At 38.1% G+C, this 19254-nt stretch overlaps 2 protein-coding genes across 6 annotated transcripts in view; one reads left to right on the forward strand and one right to left on the reverse strand.

Moving 5' to 3' along the window:
* Window positions 1–12888, reverse strand: part of armc9 (armadillo repeat containing 9) — a 27330-nt gene extending 14442 nt beyond the window's left edge. The window contains exons 1-19 of one of the 3 annotated variants that reach the window (XM_078258776.1): window positions 12699–12887; window positions 12178–12343; window positions 11799–11924; window positions 11342–11512; window positions 10727–10882; window positions 10500–10592; window positions 9500–9524; window positions 9006–9163; window positions 8529–8627; window positions 8050–8085; window positions 6137–6171; window positions 5932–6043; window positions 5418–5510; window positions 3906–3996; window positions 3090–3213; window positions 2696–2835; window positions 1622–1698; window positions 925–999; window positions 353–443 (exon numbers count right to left, since the gene is read on the reverse strand). In XM_078258776.1, the coding sequence (XP_078114902.1) occupies window positions 353–443; window positions 925–999; window positions 1622–1698; window positions 2696–2835; window positions 3090–3213; window positions 3906–3996; window positions 5418–5510; window positions 5932–6043; window positions 6137–6171; window positions 8050–8085; window positions 8529–8627; window positions 9006–9163; window positions 9500–9524; window positions 10500–10592; window positions 10727–10882; window positions 11342–11512; window positions 11799–11924; window positions 12178–12252 (1777 nt within the window). In that variant the 5' untranslated portion in view covers window positions 12253–12343; window positions 12699–12887. Of the gene's footprint in view, window positions 1–352; window positions 444–924; window positions 1000–1621; window positions 1699–2695; window positions 2836–3089; window positions 3214–3905; window positions 3997–5417; window positions 5511–5931; window positions 6044–6136; window positions 6172–8049; window positions 8086–8528; window positions 8628–9005; window positions 9164–9499; window positions 9525–10499; window positions 10593–10726; window positions 10883–11341; window positions 11513–11798; window positions 11925–12177; window positions 12344–12698 lie in introns of all 3 variants that reach the window. The other 2 variants (XM_078258778.1, XM_078258777.1) reach the window with 2 other exon arrangements.
* polr2h (RNA polymerase II, I and III subunit H) lies at window positions 12192–18738 on the forward strand. 3 transcript variants are annotated; one of them, XM_078258781.1, is made up of 6 exons: window positions 12192–12252; window positions 14586–14677; window positions 17000–17083; window positions 17528–17621; window positions 17804–17887; window positions 18304–18738. In XM_078258781.1, exons 2-6 carry the CDS (start codon window positions 14605–14607, stop codon window positions 18419–18421), a joined length of 453 nt encoding a protein of 150 aa, XP_078114907.1. In that variant the 5' UTR covers window positions 12192–12252; window positions 14586–14604; the 3' UTR covers window positions 18422–18738. The 3 variants fall into 3 exon arrangements, with proteins under 3 accessions (XP_078114907.1, XP_078114906.1, XP_078114908.1); XM_078258780.1 differs by lacking the exon at window positions 12192–12252 and adding an exon at window positions 13252–13449; XM_078258782.1 differs by lacking the exon at window positions 12192–12252 and adding an exon at window positions 13258–13318.
* The last annotated feature ends 516 nt before the right edge of the window (window positions 18739–19254 follow it).

A 19254-nucleotide genomic window follows, 5' to 3' on the forward strand; every position in this document is an offset into this window, starting at 1 on the left:
TTATATCTCTAACCTGGCCTGGGAACGCCTCGGGATCCCCCAGTCGGAGCTGGTTAATGTAGCCCGGGAAAGGGAAGTTTGGGGTCCCCTGCTGGAGCTGCTACCCCCGCGACCCGACCACGGATAAGCGGATGAAGATGGATGGATGGATGGATGTTCAATTCTCTGCCATGTCTGACTAGTACAGGACTTCTGTCACCTAACACCACTAACACCAGCTGCCCAAAACCCTAAATTAGCACAATGTCACTTTCATCTGGTACAGTATTTTATCTTTAAATATACATAAACAGTCAGTACATTACATAGAGTAGAATACATCCAGTGTAATAGTAAATTTGACTTCACTAACCTGAGTTTAGCTGTTTTATGATGAACTCAATCTGTCTGTTGAGGTCTGGGTTCTCCTCTTTGCTGTAGCAACGGAGAATCTCCTCTACACTCTGCACAGATGTGAGGGAAACACAAGTCACACCGGTGTATGCACAAAACTTTACAGCTGATAGACAAATGCAAGGGCTATTTTTCTAGTTAGCTTCATAATAGAAATCAGTGACTGAGTATTCAAAGGAAGTATAACCTGTAACAACAATTGGCTGGGGGTCAAAAGTGCTTACTTTAAGTTGATTATAACGTATTTTATTTGGGCTAATAATAATGATCATTGATTGAGAGATCTGCTTGAACATGATCTTTGTTGGACAGGATGGACACAGCCATATCCATATACTCTCCTGCACAGATACAACCCAACAGTTCACCAGTATCTGGGTACAGTGACTGTGTCATATGACTGTGAACACCTGTTGTTTCCCATCCAAACACTGGCTGCAAACACTGGTGACACAAAGAGACAAATGCAGAGCTAAAACACAAACTGGGTCTGTTTCCTCAAAGCAGGTGAAGACATTTCTGCTATCTCACCATCTCTTTGGCTTCCTGTCTCACAGAGGGAATACACAGGATACTGTACAGGGCTCCATTCACATATGGTCGAATCTGAGAGAGCAAACAGACACAGACACAGACACAGACACACACACACACACACACACACACACACACACACACACACACACACACACACACACACACACACACACACACACACACACACACACACACAAAGCCTCTATCTTTATAATTTCACGCCAAATGGTAACAGTTTGTATGAACGTGCCGCAGCAAGGAAACATGGATACAAAGAGGAAAGAATGCTTATGCAGTGGATCCAAATACAAGTATATTTGTTTTATAGGCGTACGGTATGTCATAGATACAAATTGGCAAATTATCCTAGCAGTAGGGAGACAACAGATTGAGTTAATATCCCTCCAAAGTTGCTGACATCCTTTCATAAAGAAAGCTAGTGTTAGTGTTACTGTTGTATAAGTTTTTTATAGACTAACCTAAAGCCATAGCTTATTTCTATTAAAACAGCCGCAAACTCTGGAAGGCATCATAATCTTAGTTTTATGGCAAGCCTTGGTGTGTCTGCTTGGATTACAGTGGTATTTTAACAGATCAGGTGGTGATGCTGTTCATGTGAATGTAAACTAATGAAGTGCTATGTGTTGTCCATTTTGGATTAAAGTTTAATGTTGTGATGTGTGTGCATCACCTCATGGTTCTCATGTCCAAGCAGGTCGGTGAGAACCTTTAGCACATGCTTGGCGGTCTCTGCACACTTCCTTTTTCCTGTACAAAGACAGCCATTCAACACACACACACACACACACACACACACACACACACACACACACACACACACACACACACACACACACACACACACACACACACACACACACACACACACACACACACACACATCAATTTACCAACCCAAATGTATTTAATCCTACAATGTGACTGTTTGTTTTAAGATAAGATTTTAAGACCTTGTACTCAGATTAATAATTGATGATTCCCTCCAACCCAATCATTTCTTTTCAAAATTGCCATTGCCTTTTATCTTTTTGTGTGTAAGATAACAAAACCACTAATAAATCAAATGCAGTGCAGTATTTTACTGTGGCAGTCTATAAAAAGCAGGCCCCGGGCAACTGAGACAAAAATGAACAAAACAACAAAAAGTACTGCGAAATAGAGAGAGTATATTTGTTGATGGTGTATGTGCTTTAAAGGGGAGTAGCATTAACAAAGATGCACTCAAGATATGATGTAAGAGGAAATAAGAAACAAGAAGTGTGCACTGATAAGCAGCGTGTATAGAAGAAGCTGGAAAAGCTAAAATGTTGTATGTCTCTGCCCATAATAAAATCACCCAACAGGAACAATGTTAGACAGAGAATGTATGTGGCTTTAAAGGAGATACAATTGATTGACACTGACATAGTGGACTATTAATAAGATAAGATTTTCCTTCATATGCTTTTTTGGTTTCACTTCAAGAAGCCCTTGGTATAGTATAGCAGGGCCAGTTGGATATACAGAGTGGTATACTGTATATTGAAAACATTTGGGGAATAAAGCATGGTATTACATAGTTATGGTAAATTTAATAGATTTTGAAAAATGCTTTTAAATGGTCTGATATACTACAGTATATAGTATTGTTGATCTATTTAAACAAAGTGTCCTGTGAGGAAAATATCCAGCCAAAACTCAAAAGGATTGGGTATTCTACAATTATTCAACAGTGTCTCTGTATCTACCTGTGCTTCACCTTTACCTTTTGTTCGGAGACAGAGGTTCATGAGCAGAGCAGCAGAGTACTCCAGGGTGTAGTCACTCAGGCAGTCAGAGTCCTGCAGCTCATCCACCAGCCAGCCAATCAGATTGTCTGCTATCATGGCTGTCTGCTGGCTCCTTCTACCAAGACATGATCATAAATGATGAATTAAAAGCAACTTGAAGAGAAATATTTGTGTTCCTCAACAGGACAGGAATTCTGGTTGATGTCCAAGAAAAAAATAACTTTCCCAATTTTTGATAATTAGGTGATGACTGGTTGTTCAATACACAAACCGGTATATTATCTGGTGTATAAACATGCAATTTAGTTTACAATTTAGTTTAAAAAAACAAGGCTGTATAAAAAACACTTTGCTTGTTTTAAAAAATACCTGAGGCTGAGTTTCTGCAGGGCCACAAGCACATTCTCTCTACTTAGAGAGTCTTTTTCCTCCCTCCTGAGCGCCTCTGTCAGAAGTTTCAGAAGAATTGGGATTTGGGAGAGGTAAACCCGACCTGTAAGCATTAACACAACATGAAATTAGAATCAAAAGGCAAGAAATAGGTTTCTTAAAAGGCCTTACTGGCAACGTAATTCTCAATAAAAAATACAACTTTTTATGTAAGTTACAAGTAGTGGCTTCAACACTGAAAAGCCATAGATTTCAATAGGTGCAACTACGAACACAATACAACAGAATTATCAACTTAACAAAAGCAAAGCTGACCAGACTCACCAATGATGGGTAAACCTGATGCAAAAATATGTCTATCTCAAGCACTACCTGTTACTGAGAATACATTTAGTTCAAAGGAGTTCTTAAAAATCTTTTAGAAATTCAACAAGTTGTGTCCCTCTGCCATTTCAGACTGCCAAAGAGTCATTCTGACAAATAAATAACACTTAATAAATAAATAACCCTAACTTTTCCTTGTTCATAAGAATGAATGTTACCCCAACCACTTACTACATAATAGAAAGTAATTTGTGTCAGCCTAAATTATGTGTCTTTCCAGAATTGTGTGTTTACAAAATGTCCTCCAAAGTTGCTGGCATCCTGCTGCAGAGGATCATTAGTGGTTTCAAACCTGAATGGAAAGTTATGGTAAAAGCCATTGCGGTCTTCCGTGAATCTTATATGTCTCCAAATGCATCCAGTCAGACAATGACTCAACTTTCAAAGAAATAATGATGCTTGAGCACTTACCCTCTGCAAGGGAAGCGAACGCATTAATGAGACGAGCCATGTATTGGCGGGTAATTTCGTTCTTCGATCTCATTAAATGAAGCACCGTTTTCTATGAAAAAACAAAAAGTAGGGGAAGTTTAGAATGATATACTGCTTTCAGTAGTAAATGATCAAAACTGATGCAGAGCTGGAATTATATACATAAAACAGGTCGGAAACCTATGCAGCAAAGTAGCCAATGCTTTTTATATATAGACAATGTCTTTCCACTGCATTGCATTAAGATTTTATGAGCCTCCAGCATTACCCTCATTGGGCCATTGCAAGCAGTTTGTCACTTTATATAGAAATAGAAATGCATCGATGAAACTTTGAATGAAGCATGCTACATTTAGTGTGTTTGGCACAGAGGAGGCAGCGTGATGTTATTTTGTCAGTACGATTTGTTTTGTGTGTGAATTCCTTAAAGTGAAGTTGGCATGGAGACATCTTTATGGACTTTTATGAAACTGGCTCAATCAACTCGAATGGGGCACAATATCAGTTTTGCTAGAACCGCTGTTGACCAGAGTGCTGGGAAAACTTCCTTCTGTTACCCTTTTTGGCTATTGTCAAAAACAGAACATTTATGTTTGTTATATGATTACGAGAAATTGATACCCTTCTTATTGTGGCTCTTACAATAAACGGCTCTAGTAGGGGTGGCTTGGAGCACCGTGATAACAACATTAACAAAGAGCTCAGTTGTGACGTGAGGATTACTTACTCTTCTGTAAAGGGATTGTATTTAGCAAGGCGCCCTACGACTAAAGACTAGGTGAAGGGAATGTGAAAAGAAAAGAACAGAAAGCACTCAATTTTGAATATAATCAGTGACCTGACCTTTTGTTAAATAAAAAGAGAATGATACTTAATCTGAGGCTGGGAAGAAGTTTCCATTGAGATTACATATATAGATAATATTGTGAAAAATCAGGTGTCAAATTTAAAATAATTGTCAAGAGAATAATGAAGAGTTACTATATGACTAGCATACATGTCCTATCAATGTGTCCTATGACTCCTATCCATCCTGGGTTCATCATAATTGAAGAATGTGCCAATGGCAAAGACATTGTCAGTACCCAAGATAATCTAAAATGGTGGAAAACCGATGTCATTGATTTTTGCGAATTAATTGAAAGAGCTTGTCCTTGCCATCTACAGGGAATGCAAAAGTTAAAAGGGAATTATCTATATCATTTATAAAAACACATATCCCAGAAGAATATGGTTGACATCTGAAATGCTATGTCCAGTTTGTCTGCAGTCTATAGATCTAAAGTCAGTGGCACGAGCACACAGCAAAGGTTCCAATTCACCAGCTCAGGCCTGGGGATTAATAAGGCAGTGAGACCAATAGAAAAGAAGGTATTTTATATTTTTGGCTCTGATGGTTAAAGGAAATATAGTTTGGGTAAAACAAATCACTGTCATTTCAGTTTAGTTCACATCCACAATGTAATTACATTAAAAGCTGTAGTATCCCACCTGTTTAGTGCTGTAACGCTCCAGCAGATCGTTACTGATAAAGGCCTGAAGCACTGTGTCTCTTTGTTCACCAGGGAGTGAGCGAGTCAGTCTCTGAAAAAAAAAAAAAAAACGTGAGAAACAGACCCACCAATGTAGATTTAAAGTAGTAGAAATGCAACGTGAATATGAACGGTGCTCACAAACTGCTGTACTCATGAGCAGTTTTAAAGTAAAAGTTTTTTTATATTCTCTCCACACTGATCCAATGCAATTGCTCAGTAGAACACAATAGGTGCACTGGGCTGCTATGGCTTTGTGTGAACAGCATATACTGTATGCTAAGACGGCAAACTTTTGCTGGGTTAACTAAGGTGGCAAAACATGTGAAATGTGCTTTGTTTAACTTGCATTGCTTCGATAGCCCGTCTTAAAAACATCATCCAACAACCCTTACAACATGCACTGTACAGTATAGAACACTAGCCTTTTCGTAAAATGCTTATAAACTGTAAATAGGAATAGGAATACTCACCCAGCGCAGCGCCTGAAGCAGCAGGGACCTGAGTCTGTCTGAGCCTTCAACCAGGTCTTTTTTCAGCTTCTCATAGTCCAGTGAAGGCAGCATTGGCACCTCCTTGGATCTCCTGGAGATTAGTAAAAAGGACAAGCCAGCCATGTTTTTTTATCATGCCACTTATCAAACTGTACAGATTAGCAGCTTCAAATTTAAGACTTACTGCGGTGCAATGGATGCTCGTAGCATCGAGGAGGCCTAAAAGAGTGAGCAAAATTGGGAAAAGGAGACAAACAGGAGCAGAGTATTTTTTTAGAATTTGATTATTTCAGATTATGTGTCTCATATTGTTATTTTAGAGCATGGAAAACACAACTCATGCGACTGTTCATCTGTTTTATCATCTGTACTACTTGGTCCCCCTACTTACCCAGTGTTATCCGTCGAAAACAATCAAGTTACTATCAAAATAAGCAATTTTTTGGACATGCTCATACATCATGCTTGTGGTACATGCTGAATCCCTGCACATACAAGTATAGTACTGTTCGGCAACATTGCCCATGCAGTCAGTGACAAGTAAGCTAAGATAATTCAGCAATTGAAAAGTACCAGAGAGGGTGAGGTTAGTGTGAAACAGCCATTCCTTCATTTGTTACACCTAAGTGTACTGTTAATGTTTTAGAGAAAAGGAAATGGAGACAACTAAACAGAGTAAACATATAATTGTGGCGGCAATGTGGGTGTGTGAAAGAAAACTGAAATAACTCATTATTAGTGTTTTTACTGGGGAAAGGGGATTTTGAGCCCTGATTTGGAGCCCTGAAATCCAATCTGAAGCCTGGGTGGTCAGGCCTAGCAGGAGCAGTGTAAGGTCAGGGGAGTGATCCGTGTTGTCTAAGGTATCAGGTGGTCTGGCCACATTTTTACTTTGGTGTGCAACAGGTAATACAGAAGTGGGGGGGAACATCGATACCTGGATTCCCTCCCAAATTCCTTTCTCTGTAAAAATTTCCGTTGCCTTGAAGAATGCTGAAGGGCAAGGGGGACATGTTTCCCTGAGACATTTGACACTGATGAGGTATGTACCCTAGGGGCCCTGATCAAGAGATGTACTGTATGTATATTACAGATAACAATTATTTTCCATTGCCGTCTATTAACAGGAAGCTACACACCTATGCTGAAGGTACAAATAGTGGGGTCAAACAAGATGCCGTAAGAGGAACACGGAAAAACTACAACTTGGACTTTAAGGCCATGCGTATTCTCAGATTTCAGTTAATCGTAAACACAAAGCAAAGGCTTGACCCAAATAATCTGACAATGCGCAGTTTACATAAGAGATGCTTTTACTTTCTTCACCTCTTTGGCGGAAATTAACACTAAGCACCCTTTGAATGCTGCTAGATTTAGGCTGTTTTCATATTGTTCTCATTTCCATCCCTTTCTCATACAACAGCTAAAGGCTTGGCCTGACATTCCACGGACCTTAACTAAATGTGTATTACTATTTAATATGTTTTATCATATGTTTGAGTGATTGCTATTGATGGTGTTAAGAACCATCACAATTATATATATATAAAAAGCATTCTAGTTGCCTCTTTTCAAACAGATGTGATTTAATCTACCATGTTTGACAACCTGAGCGTGAGAGAAGTGCTTTTACATCAAAGCGCCTTGTGTTGGCCATTCTTGTCCTTTCACTTTGTCAACAAATGGTTAGGGGAGAAAACTGAAACTGCAACTGACAGTGTTTACCTTTAAAAAAAAGAAGACAGACAACCAATAAGGACAGTTGAGAGGAAGAACAATGACTACGGTCTTTGAGAATGAGATGAGGTACGCCCCTGAGAGAGACGCTCGTTTGGCTTAACAAGTGGCCTGACAAACCAAGGCCAAAAATCCCTTTAAACTAGGTCAGTCTAGTAGGAAACAGAGGAAAATGACAGGGAATATAGACTATATAGAGTACAAAGGCAGGCCAAGATTTACTGTATATCTGTAGTAAAGGAAGGGGAGGCAGACACAAGGAGGAGAGGAGGAGGAGCAAGAAGAGACATGGCGAGGCATAAGCAAGATGAGAAGCGGGGACCTGAGCGATGACAAAAGACAAAACCACATAAAACTTACATATCCATCATCATAGGGACTCATAGAGTAATATCCCTTTGTGAACAAAAGCATCACACACGCAAAAACACAAACACACAGAAAGAAGTTGTTCAGTTCAAGAGAGAAAGAAACAAGATTTCACAAACCAGAGTTCAACACTACAATGAAGGCCATTGACAGTAAGCGTGATTGTCGAGCTTTCAGTGTGGACATATTATCTGTGTCATAGAGTCCCACTGTAACAGCTAATAAACAATGATATGAAAGGTTTGACCAGCTATTTGCAGTTTAATTTGAATAGTTCTACTCTACCATCTCTTTTGGCATGCAATCAACTATATGGGTCCTTTTTGTTCTAAACCATTATAATCAAAGTGGTTTATAAACTTTACATTGTGTGAGCCACTGTTGACTGGTGTTTGCAACTGTTCATTTCCTGCATTCAGAGTTGTGCCATGCCTATTAAACTTTTCAACAAGAGAGATGCTCTCACTCACAGTGCCAGGTCTGGTGAAGTCAGTACTCTGCACCACGCTCTGCCTCATCTGGCTGCTGAACAGGCGAACACACACACTCTGCAGGTACTCAGGGGAGATCTGCAAAAACACAGCAGGCCCCTTGAGCTTTGAGATACTGTGTGTGGGTAGAGGGAGGGCAGGGTTGCCATTTTTGTGTCCCTGTTTAACAGCTGTGTCATCTGGCAGTTATGTGCATGTGTGTGCATATTAAATAAGTAATACAAACTTTGCTTTGTGTATAAAGGCCTTTTGTTATTTATTGTTTGTATATCCAAATGTGAATGGCCTAATTAAACCCTTTTTGTGTCTGTCCAGTGTTTGTGTGTGCACCACTCATTAGCTCATATGTGTGTGTGTGTGTGTGTGTGTGTGTCTGCCTGTCTGTCTTGTGCCAGTCTATATAGTTTTTGCCTGTAAGAATGTGTGTCTGTTTGCCCCACAGTCAATCTGACCTACCATTTTTCCACTGACGGTGGCCTCCAATGTGTCGACCAGCTCAGCAGTGATTCCAATCAGGTTGTGGTAGTCGGCCTGCATCTTGTTGAACTTCCGTACGTAGCTAGTGATGCGCCGGTCCGATTCAACCAGTTGGAGCTGTAACTGCTGCATGGCTTCTGTGCAGTCACACAAACACACAACAGGCAAAGGTTGCAGAACGGAAACACACACACACACACACACACACACACACACACACACACACACACACATAAAAGCCATTCATATCATAAATGACATTCTCTGTGTAAATCATAAGGTTAACATGTGTTCTTTAATTCAATATTAAATGTTTCATTTGAAAATGTATATACAAAAAGAATGAATATATGTGTATAATCACAATATTTTCACAATAAGCCAGTCAATACTTCAAAGGTTGGTTCCATCTGTAAGGGAGCACTGAGTAAAAGTAGAAAAGTAAGAGTAGATTATGTAAGAGGGATATTTACCTTTAGTACTCCTTCCTCCATCCTTCTGCATAATGCCTGTTAAAGAATACGCACTAGCACTCAATTGAACACAAGTCAAACAATTCTACTGTATTTGTCTCCTTATCCAGAGATATAATCATACAAAAGAGTGTGTAATAATGCAATGTATTGCTTATGTTTGACTGGAAATAAGGCAAACAAACAGTATGTTATACATCCTGTCTGAAGCGGACAACTTTGTCATACATTTTTTTTTATCTAATCCGTTGTATTGTACAAAGATATATCATTGTCATTATAGAATCAACGCTAGTTTGTTTTAAAGGGAGGGATCGATATTTTTCAATAAAGGAAAATAGACCAACACCGTGGGCAAACACATCTGTCATTCAGTGTGTCTATATGCACGTAAGCACGTTTTCATGTGTGCATATGTTGTGTCAGTTGCCAAAAGTACAAGGGGTGTGGGTGAGTTAGTGTCAGGTTAGGTTCTGCCATACTCAAACACCATCTATCATTTACAGTCATCTATGAATGCAAATCAGATTTGTTTGCAGGATATGAAACAAAGAAGTGTGGACAACAGTCTAACTGTTAATGACTGCACTGAAACACTTCATACTTGGCCTGTGTTAAATCTCTAAGTTGTTCTCCCAGGGGTTAAAGTAAGGAACCATTTGTGAGCCTGAAATGCTGCCCTGGAGGAAATGTGTACAATGTTTTGAATTAAGTATTTTGTAAATATAAAACTGCACCATGCACCTGAGAACTTGTTGCCCTGTTCTCCTCTAGATACTGTTATGTTTTTCTCCTTTGTCTTCTTTTTACTGAATGTTATGTTTTGACAATGTTAGATTTGCTACTCATATGACATCACTGAGAGCAGCACAGACATTGTCACCAATCTGTACTCTGATGATTTTCTCAGCAATGACATGCAAGTGAGTCACAATGACATTAGTTACAATAACAGGTCACCTTCCCATTCTTCCCACTTCAGTCTTTTATTTAAGGATACATATAAATTCAGCAGCCTTGGGGTGTTTGACGACTTCAGCGTCACTGACATAAACTGCTCCAGCTTATACTTCAACTGTGGTATCCAAGAGTCCTAAATATACAGAAGGTAGAATGGGAGAAATATGGTCATGGTCATTATGAAGTAGGCACTGGGCAATATTGTTGCATATGTAATACCTAGTTAACAACAACCAACTAGGTATTGTTCCATAATTAGCTAAGCACCTGAAAAAGATCTTTGAAGGAGGGATGGACAGTAGGGTTGGGAACGAAAGGCAAGGCATAGTAAGGCAGAAACTCTGTGGTCTGGCTCAGTGCTGCTCCCCGAGTCTCCAGGTACTGCTTGAAGTGGGAAATCCTCTCCTCAAACTCAGCGCGGTCCTAGAGAAACATTCAAATTAAAATATTTATTTCAAGTCAATGACAACATGTCAGTAAAGCCTAATACATCATTTAAAACATGTTGCATACACACATTCTCTTCAATTAGATGCTGTCTCTTGGCCTGCTACCACCACTGAAAACTGAAGAAGCTGCTGATTTTTATAAAATAACGTCACACGCATATAAATAAATAAATAAACTCAAACTGCAAAGACCAACACAGTGACAGGCATATTATAGAGGTTAGAAACCTCATTGATAGCCCACTGAGAACAAGCCTGTAGCACAGCTTAGTGGACATTTTGAAAATAGCACGTAATGATATTCAGCTCAGCTGTAGAGTTGCATGACAAAGTTGAGTTTTGTTGTGAATATAATCTAAACAAAGTAATGTTCTGGTTAAAAGAACACTTAAATAAACAAAAAAAAAGTAGGACAAAAATGTAATCTACATACATGTCTACCAGGGTGCCTCCTCAGTGGGTAGATGGTGAAGTGGATGTGAAGGTAAAACTCCAGGCTCTGCGCCTCAGAGTCTGTGTCTTTTATCTCAGAGGAAATATTCTCTGTCCACAGTTCAAAGAACACTTTGTGGTCTCCATCATCAAAAGAGCAAAGAAGGTCTTTCTAGAAAAGTCAGAGTTAAAGAAGAGTGTGTTGGGGGAAAATACATCAACGATAACAATTTTCTACTTCTTAATGATCATTTTAAGTACTGTAGATATCACACAATGATAACTGACACACGATAAGATAACTTTTAAAAAGACCTGACACCGTTTAGAGATAGAAAGTAGGCTATGTTTTAAAACATGTGAGCCAGTCTTGACTCTGGAACATCCTGCCCATCCATAGGTGCCACCTCCACAAATAATTAACAAACTTGTAGAAACAACAGGTTATAAGAACTTACCTGAATGCCACGAGTCTTTGCGTCCCTGAGAGTACTTCCTTGAGGCTTTGAGACAAGCTTTCCTTTGCTTTTGCATTCCTTGTCAAAACTGTGGACAGTTTCTTCAAATACCTCAAACGTAAGGTACTACAAAAGACACAGAACAAGCAAGCGCCATTAACTCCACCTTAACCAGTGCAGAATGAATTTGTGCTTTAAAGTCATCCAAACTACACAAGCTGCACAACCTTGACGTAACTATCTATAATATCATGCTGTATCAAGCAAGGTGTATTGAAGAAAAGTGGTGCATCTTGTTTAATTTTAATTCACTTATATTGCTGCTCATTCTGTTTTACATATTGCTCTGGGTGCATTCTTAATTTTTTTTATTTGTTACCTCCTTGATCATCCCAAGAAGATCGGCTTTAGTTGCCAATATGTCCTCCATCTTGGCTGCCTCCCTGGAACTCATGTGAGTAACCAAAACCTTTAAAACACCTACTGACAGCAGCTTCTGCTCTCGTTAAATAACCCTGGTACTTCCATCAAGCATTCTGTAGAGCCTGTAAGGATAGGACGGATGGCACTATTACTACTCATATATACGTTAGCACCTTTAGAACTCCATCCTAAAGCACTTTCGCTATGATGCAATTGTTGTTTCAGGGTTGCCAGGTAAAGCTGCAACATTGTTAACCAAATAACACAGACATCTAACGTTAATGTTTACTGGAATTTTACAGCTGTGGAACCACACCGTGAACACAGCAATCAGATTGTTCCTGCCTTTGAATTTTAACAATATCTTCAACAGTAAAATTACGCGACAACATCGTTTGCAAAAAGGTGGCAAGCTAGCATGCTAGCTGACAAGCTAATCAGTTAACGTTATCTGACGTTAAGAGAGCACATTCTCACCTTATTCGCACATCATTTAATTGGTGAATATAGGCTAATGTTGCTTTTAACGTATTCATCCGCAATTGCTTATACAGTCCATTTTCGACAAGGTTTATCGGCTTCACTTACACTGATATTAGTCAAGTAGCCATTAGCTAGCAACCGTACACAGATAGGACGCTAGGACACCTAGCAACCAAACAGTTGGGGTTGGAGCTGGAAAGTAGAGGAAAATGTCGTAAATAATGACAACAGTTTATTTTACACGTTTCGTGAAAGCATATTAAACTGATATGAAAGCATCCCGTTTGGTTCTAACGTTATTCATTGATTATTATTAGCAAAAATATGAGTGTGATATGTATCTAAAACAGTTATTACTGCGCGGTCTTCCAGGAAAACGTGCTTTATTTAAGCACTTTTTTCTCTCAATATTAATAAATATCTATAACGCTGACTTTTTTCATAATATGGTTTATTTTTGTTAGCCATAGACAATAGCAATTCGCCCATCCATGTTAAAACCATAGACAGTAAAAAATAAGGTTAAAACTGTTGCCGATATATTTTCAACCGGAAGTAGTTTGCGTGTCAGAGGATGAGCACATTGTTTCTCGGCGGTTTTACGCTCAGTAATGGTAATGAATGAAGTTTTACTCTAATAAGATATCTAGCGCACACTTTAAACACACGTTGCCACACAGAGAAACTGAGTGACTGCGACGTTATTCTGTGCACAATATAATACGAGAACGTCTTCGTATTTGAGGTAAGCTTAACGAAGTGTGTGCACAACATGCTAACAGCTAACGTTAGTCTACTGAAGTTGTAACGGTAGTCAACGTTATTACAAGACCCTAGCTAAGTTATAACTTTGGCTAACGATAACTTAGCTATGCCATGCAGCCATGTTGTTTAATTAACGTCGAGTGTGAGTGTTTTTTTTTTTTTAATAACCAACAACTTGTTGAGTTTTACATGTTGATGAGTTGATGTTCATGTTCCACATGAATTCCATTGAATGGGATTCATCTTCGTCATTGTGAGTTAAAGCTGGTGTTATGAAGTAGATTTATCTCATTTAATGCAACGACAACATGAGCTTTACTTTGCTGTCTTGGCGATATCTGATTAGATTATGAACAAAGGTCGTGAAAATGTGCCTTGTGTCAGGGTAGCAGCTGTCAGTGTGTAGAGTGGAAATACACTGAACTTTAACTATGTAACGTTAATGCCTATAACGGTTATGTTTTGAATTGTAGCATCTTCTAGTTTGATATAACTGCTGACTTGTACAGGTTGACCTAGCTGGATAGGGCAGGTTCTTAAGAACATCACAATGCCCTAAATCATAAGAATCATCACTATGGAAACACTGGTATAAGTGTCTTTTATAGAAATGCAGTATTGTTGTTTCTTTTGTTATTATTTCTCTGTATATGTTGATCTTTCTCTTTTTAATGTATGATGTACGTCATGTCTGTGTCTTCTGAATGGACCTTGAGTCTGGAAAATAAAGTTGATGATGATGATAAATCCCTAAAAAATGCATTTAAAACTTGACTATGAGCTTCTTCAGTTATCTCTTTCTGTCTCTGCTGATACATGTGTTTGTAAGTGTGCAATCCCTTGCAGTGTAGCATAAGTTTGTAAACAAAGCATTATCATTTGCATGATGTATATTGATGTAAATAAGACATCATTTCTCACCTGGTATCAACTTTAACAAGTTTTGACTTTATAAAACCTGCAAACATCTTGTTTGTAAAATCATACTTTCCCCATTACTAGATAAAATATGAGCAGTTGTTATTGAAGTCTAAAGCTTCCTAGACATGTCAGTTGTTCTTATTTAACTCTTTTTCAACATAAACTGGCTTAATGATATCTTTTGTCTTTTTCAAGTTCATAGACCAGGACAGAGATGGCTGGAATTCTGTTTGAGGACATCTTTGATGTAAAGGACATTGATCCCGATGGCAAGAAGTTTGACAGAGGTTTGTGAAATTGTAAAACAAGGTCAAAGAAGTCATAACACAATACACTACAATCTCTGGTCTCTACTAATTTACTGGTACTTTCTGCAGGTAATCAACCATCAGGCACGCTACTTAAATAACATATATATAGTATATATATATTTATTAGGGCTGTCAAACGATTACATTTTCTTAATCGTTGAATTTCTATAGTTAATCGCATGTTTTATCACATAATTAAAATTCTATTATTTTGCATTTCAGAACAGTTTTTTTTAAGTACATGTTAACAATGGAAAGCAATTCTTACCAGTGTATCTTGATTGGGAATCAAATGAATGCAAAGAAAATGACTTTATGAACTTGATTTTAAGATTTGTATTTGTTTATTATATATTTAATCTAGTCACACATTTGAATCTAGAGTCAATATTAGGGTTTGGATACCGGTGCTAAAGCGTTACTTTTAAAACGGTACCGGTGCCTGAACCGATACTTTTTAAGAAAGTTTAAAAAAAAGAAGGGTACTAAACAGTTGGCGACATTAAAGAACGGCTTGTTTATTGCTAAGGCCATATGGTCAAAATTAAATGATTTAATAATAATGTAATCACTATAACAATAACTTATTTCACTAGTAAATAGCTGTTGAATGACAAAAACAACCACCAGATGGGAAAAGGGCATTTAACAACGACTTTGAATGCACCACGAGGCTGTAAATTACCAGTTTCAAGGAACGCACCCTGTGTTTTTCCATAGTGTTTTTCCGACAACAGCAGCTGCAGATTGTTACATACTGGTGTTGAATCCTCTACAGTGAAATACAGACAAACTTTCCACCGTTTAGCGTTAGCTGTCAGCATTTTAACCGTGTTTAATCCAGCTACTTGCTAGCGGTAGGCTAACGTTAGCTGCTGTTGAGTATAGTGTTAACTAGCGCCACATGCAGTGGTGTTTCTGTTGCCTGTAACGTCTGTTTCAGAGCATCAGAGAGAAGTGCAGGCATATCAGTGGCACCAGAATGAGGCACCGAAATCCGCGTTGCTATTCCTGCAGCAGCAGGATGTGTTACGAGGAAGTACGGCAAAATAGTAGCCTGTTAGGCACGACACAAAGCCGAGTGAAGTGAAAATAAATTAATAAATGGCGGCATGCGATTAATACGATTTAAAAAAATAAATAAAAATTTTAACGCATTATGCTCGGCCCTTAATCGCATCGCTATTAACGTGTTAATGCTGACAGCCCTAATAAATATATATATAGATATAGATAGATTAGGGCTGTCAATCGATAAAAAAATTTAATCTAATTACATACTCTGATTAATTAATCGAAATTAATCGCATACATAATTAACGGTGCCTGAACCGATACTTTTTAAGAAAGTAAAAAAATGGAAGAAAAAAAAAAGGGTACTAAACAACAGTTGGTGGCATTAAAGAACGGCTTGTTTATTGCTAAGGCCATATGGTCAAAATGAAATGATTTAATAATAATGTATAACAATAACTAATTTCAGTAGTAAATTGCTGTTGAACGACAAAAACAACCACCAGATGGGAAATGGACATTTACAATAACTTCAAATGCACCACGAGGCTGTAGTTTACCAATTTCATTGAACTGTGTGTGTCTGTGTTGTTTCTCCGTTTAGCGTTAGCTGTCAGCATTGTAACCGTGTTTAATCCAGCTACTAGCTAGCGGTAGGCTAACGTTAGCTGCTGTCCAGTATAGTGTTAACTAGCGTCACGTGCAGCGGTGTTTGTGTTACCTGTATCGTCTTCAGAGCATCAGAGAGAAGTGCAGACATATCAGTGGTACCAGATTTCGGTAGCCAGGGTTGGCAGGAAGAAGATTTTTACAAGTAAATGTTCCAATTAATAATCCAGGCAGAACATTGTCGTCTCCCTCCTTCATTTTACAGTCCAATGGTGGCTAGAACGGCTCCGGGTCAAACGTCAATATGGAATGGATTAATCTGCGTTATTTTTTTAACGCGTTATTTGTTCTCAGATGAATTAATCGAAATGAACGCGTTATTTTGACAGCCCTTATATATATATATATATATATATATATGATCGAAACCGAAGTAAAATTAGAATAATTATTGGACTCCAGGGTCCCAAGAACACCAATCTTAATTAATGATGCTTGTCGCCAATCCTTTATCAATTCAGCTGAAAGCTTTTTCACATGCAAAACGTATTAAACTTTATTTACATTTGGGTTACTATCATGTACCCAGTGTGATTTTTCAATTAGTGTCCTTCACTTTAAAACGGCAAAAATGAACTAATCCAAACTGTACTACTACTTATTTGTTTTCTACAGTATCTCGTCTACATTGTGAAAGTGAATCTTTTAAGATGGACCTTATCTTGGATGTGAACATTCAGATCTATCCTGTTGATCTTGGTAAGGAGCAACCTTTTTGTCTTTGTGTATATTTATTTTAAGTTAAAGATTGGAAATCATTTAATGGTTGCTTTTGTCTAACACATTCATATTCTAGAGTTTATATACAGTATGGTCAGAACAAATCGGTTATCTTTCCATATGCCATCAGAAGAAATTTGCACCTTTTTAAATGTAAAGGAATCATTTTTGACAAGGTTGTCTGTCTTGTCTGGGAACACTACTTGCGTCTTCACCATTTTACTTTTGTTTACCAAACTCTGGCTTACATGTAAGTGAGCAGTCCAAAGCTAAACGGCTAAATATTCTCATATACCCTCTATATGTGAGTGCACCTTTTAGATAAAGGTTCAAAGCACCATGCATTAAAAAGTCAACGCTAACCCAGGGTGTCTAAGCACAGAATATGAACTCACTTTGTTTGCATGTGTCCATTTTATTTAGGTGACAAGTTCAGACTGGTTATTGCCAGCACGTTATATGAAGATGGAACACCAGATGATGGAGAGTACAATCCTCAGGATGACCGGCCATCTAGGTAAAACATTTGCTCTTGATGCATCTAACATCACCAACAAATGCTACTTGTTGGGCTTTTATTTTTTTGAAGGATCTAGTACCATTTGTGTGTACATCTTTAGTGTGACTGTCCCCTGTGCTGTGCAGTATTTTTTGCTGGTTTAAATTTGTCCTCTCATTTAACTTTGTTTACATTTCCAGGGCGGACCAGTTTGATTATGTGATGTATGGGAAGGTTTACAAGATAGAGGGCGATGAGACTTCAACAGAAGCAGCCACACGCCTGTGAGTGATGTTACTTGGTTTAAATGAAGATTTAAAGTACATTTTTATTTTTTTTTATTTTATTGCTCAGCCTCAGCTTGTATATGTTAATATAATTTAGACAAATAAACCGTTAGCATAATAACAAGTACCATTTCAGTTGTTATTGATACATTATTAGTATAGTAATTGCCACTAGGGCATATTGAAATTACCACAGAAACATGATTTAATCTAAAATTCAACAACATTTTTACATTTTAAGCATTTTGTCTGCATATTAAAACCATCAGCTGTGTATTGCTTTTATGGAAAGTAACTTGCCCAACAAAAGTGTGAGTGTGTGTTCGTCTTTGTGATATAATATCAGTTTTAAAAAATGTAACCTCTCATTTGTGAGCTCTAATCAAGTTGCGTGGGTGTGCTCCTTCTTTCAGCTCTGCCTATGTGTCTTACGGTGGCCTTCTCATGAGGCTGCAGGGAGATGCCAACAACCTTCACGGCTTTGAGGTAGACTCCAGGGTCTACCTCCTCATGAAGAAACTGGCCTTTTAAAACCCAACTCTGCCTGCCCGCTTACCCTGGTTCTTCCACTGCCACAGTCAACTTTAAAGTCATAATGAACTGCATACTGAAAACATTTGTACTCCCAAGTCGGAGCACATGGCCATTATCCAAGAGCAGCTCACAGACATAACACATGGACGCTGAAGAAAACATATTTAGTATTTTTTTTTTTTTTTTACTTTTGTAGTTACAAAATGTTTCCTCCAAGGAGATGGACTACAGATTAAAGACTGTGACACTTAAGAACTGCTGCAACCTCCATCTGCTGGCAAACTGTAAATAAATATTTCTTTTATTCAAAATCATTCTAAGATGGTCAGTCACCTTTTTAAAAAAAGGTTTTGTTTTCTTCTAACCAACCATACAGCTCAGCAACTGCTTAGGCGCTCTTTCAAACATGTTATTTCAGGTTTTATTTTGTAACACTGTCTCAATATTTGGACTGCAGGTAAGGTGTTAAGTGAAGAGGGTGGAAGAAAAGTGAAGAAAGTGCAAACTGGGCCAAGTACTGCAGCTCACAAGGCAAATGTCTTAAACACTGCTTTGTCTTTGCAAAAAGATCAAATGTATGGATATTATACATCAAATTCATATTATTTCTGAGCATGAGGTAATGCAATATTTAGACATTTCTACAACCAATAAATGAAGTACTAACATATCTGGTAGATGTGTAATCAAGAAGGATTTTAGCCTGACTAAACACCTTTGAAAAGTGACATTTAAAACAATGGAACAGTCTGCAACATCTCTTGGAACAAAATACTTTGACTTTTTTGCAAATAATATTGATGTACTCTTTTACAGATTTGTCTACGCAT

This window comes from Sander vitreus, chromosome 9 (assembly GCF_031162955.1).
Source record: "Sander vitreus isolate 19-12246 chromosome 9, sanVit1, whole genome shotgun sequence".
Lineage (NCBI taxonomy): Eukaryota > Metazoa > Chordata > Actinopteri > Perciformes > Percidae > Sander > Sander vitreus.

Bases quoted from the DNA above. Each gene is read 5' to 3' on its own strand.
- polr2h (XM_078258781.1), top strand. From the start codon at position 14,605: ATGGCTGGAATTCTGTTTGAGGACATCTTTGATGTAAAGGACATTGAT. The intron at 17,084-17,527 runs GTAAGGAGCAAC...CATTTTATTTAG, and splicing joins GATCTATCCTGTTGATCTTG to GTGACAAGTTCAGACTGGTT. The intron at 17,888-18,303 runs GTGAGTGATGTT...TCCTTCTTTCAG, and splicing joins ACAGAAGCAGCCACACGCCT to CTCTGCCTATGTGTCTTACG.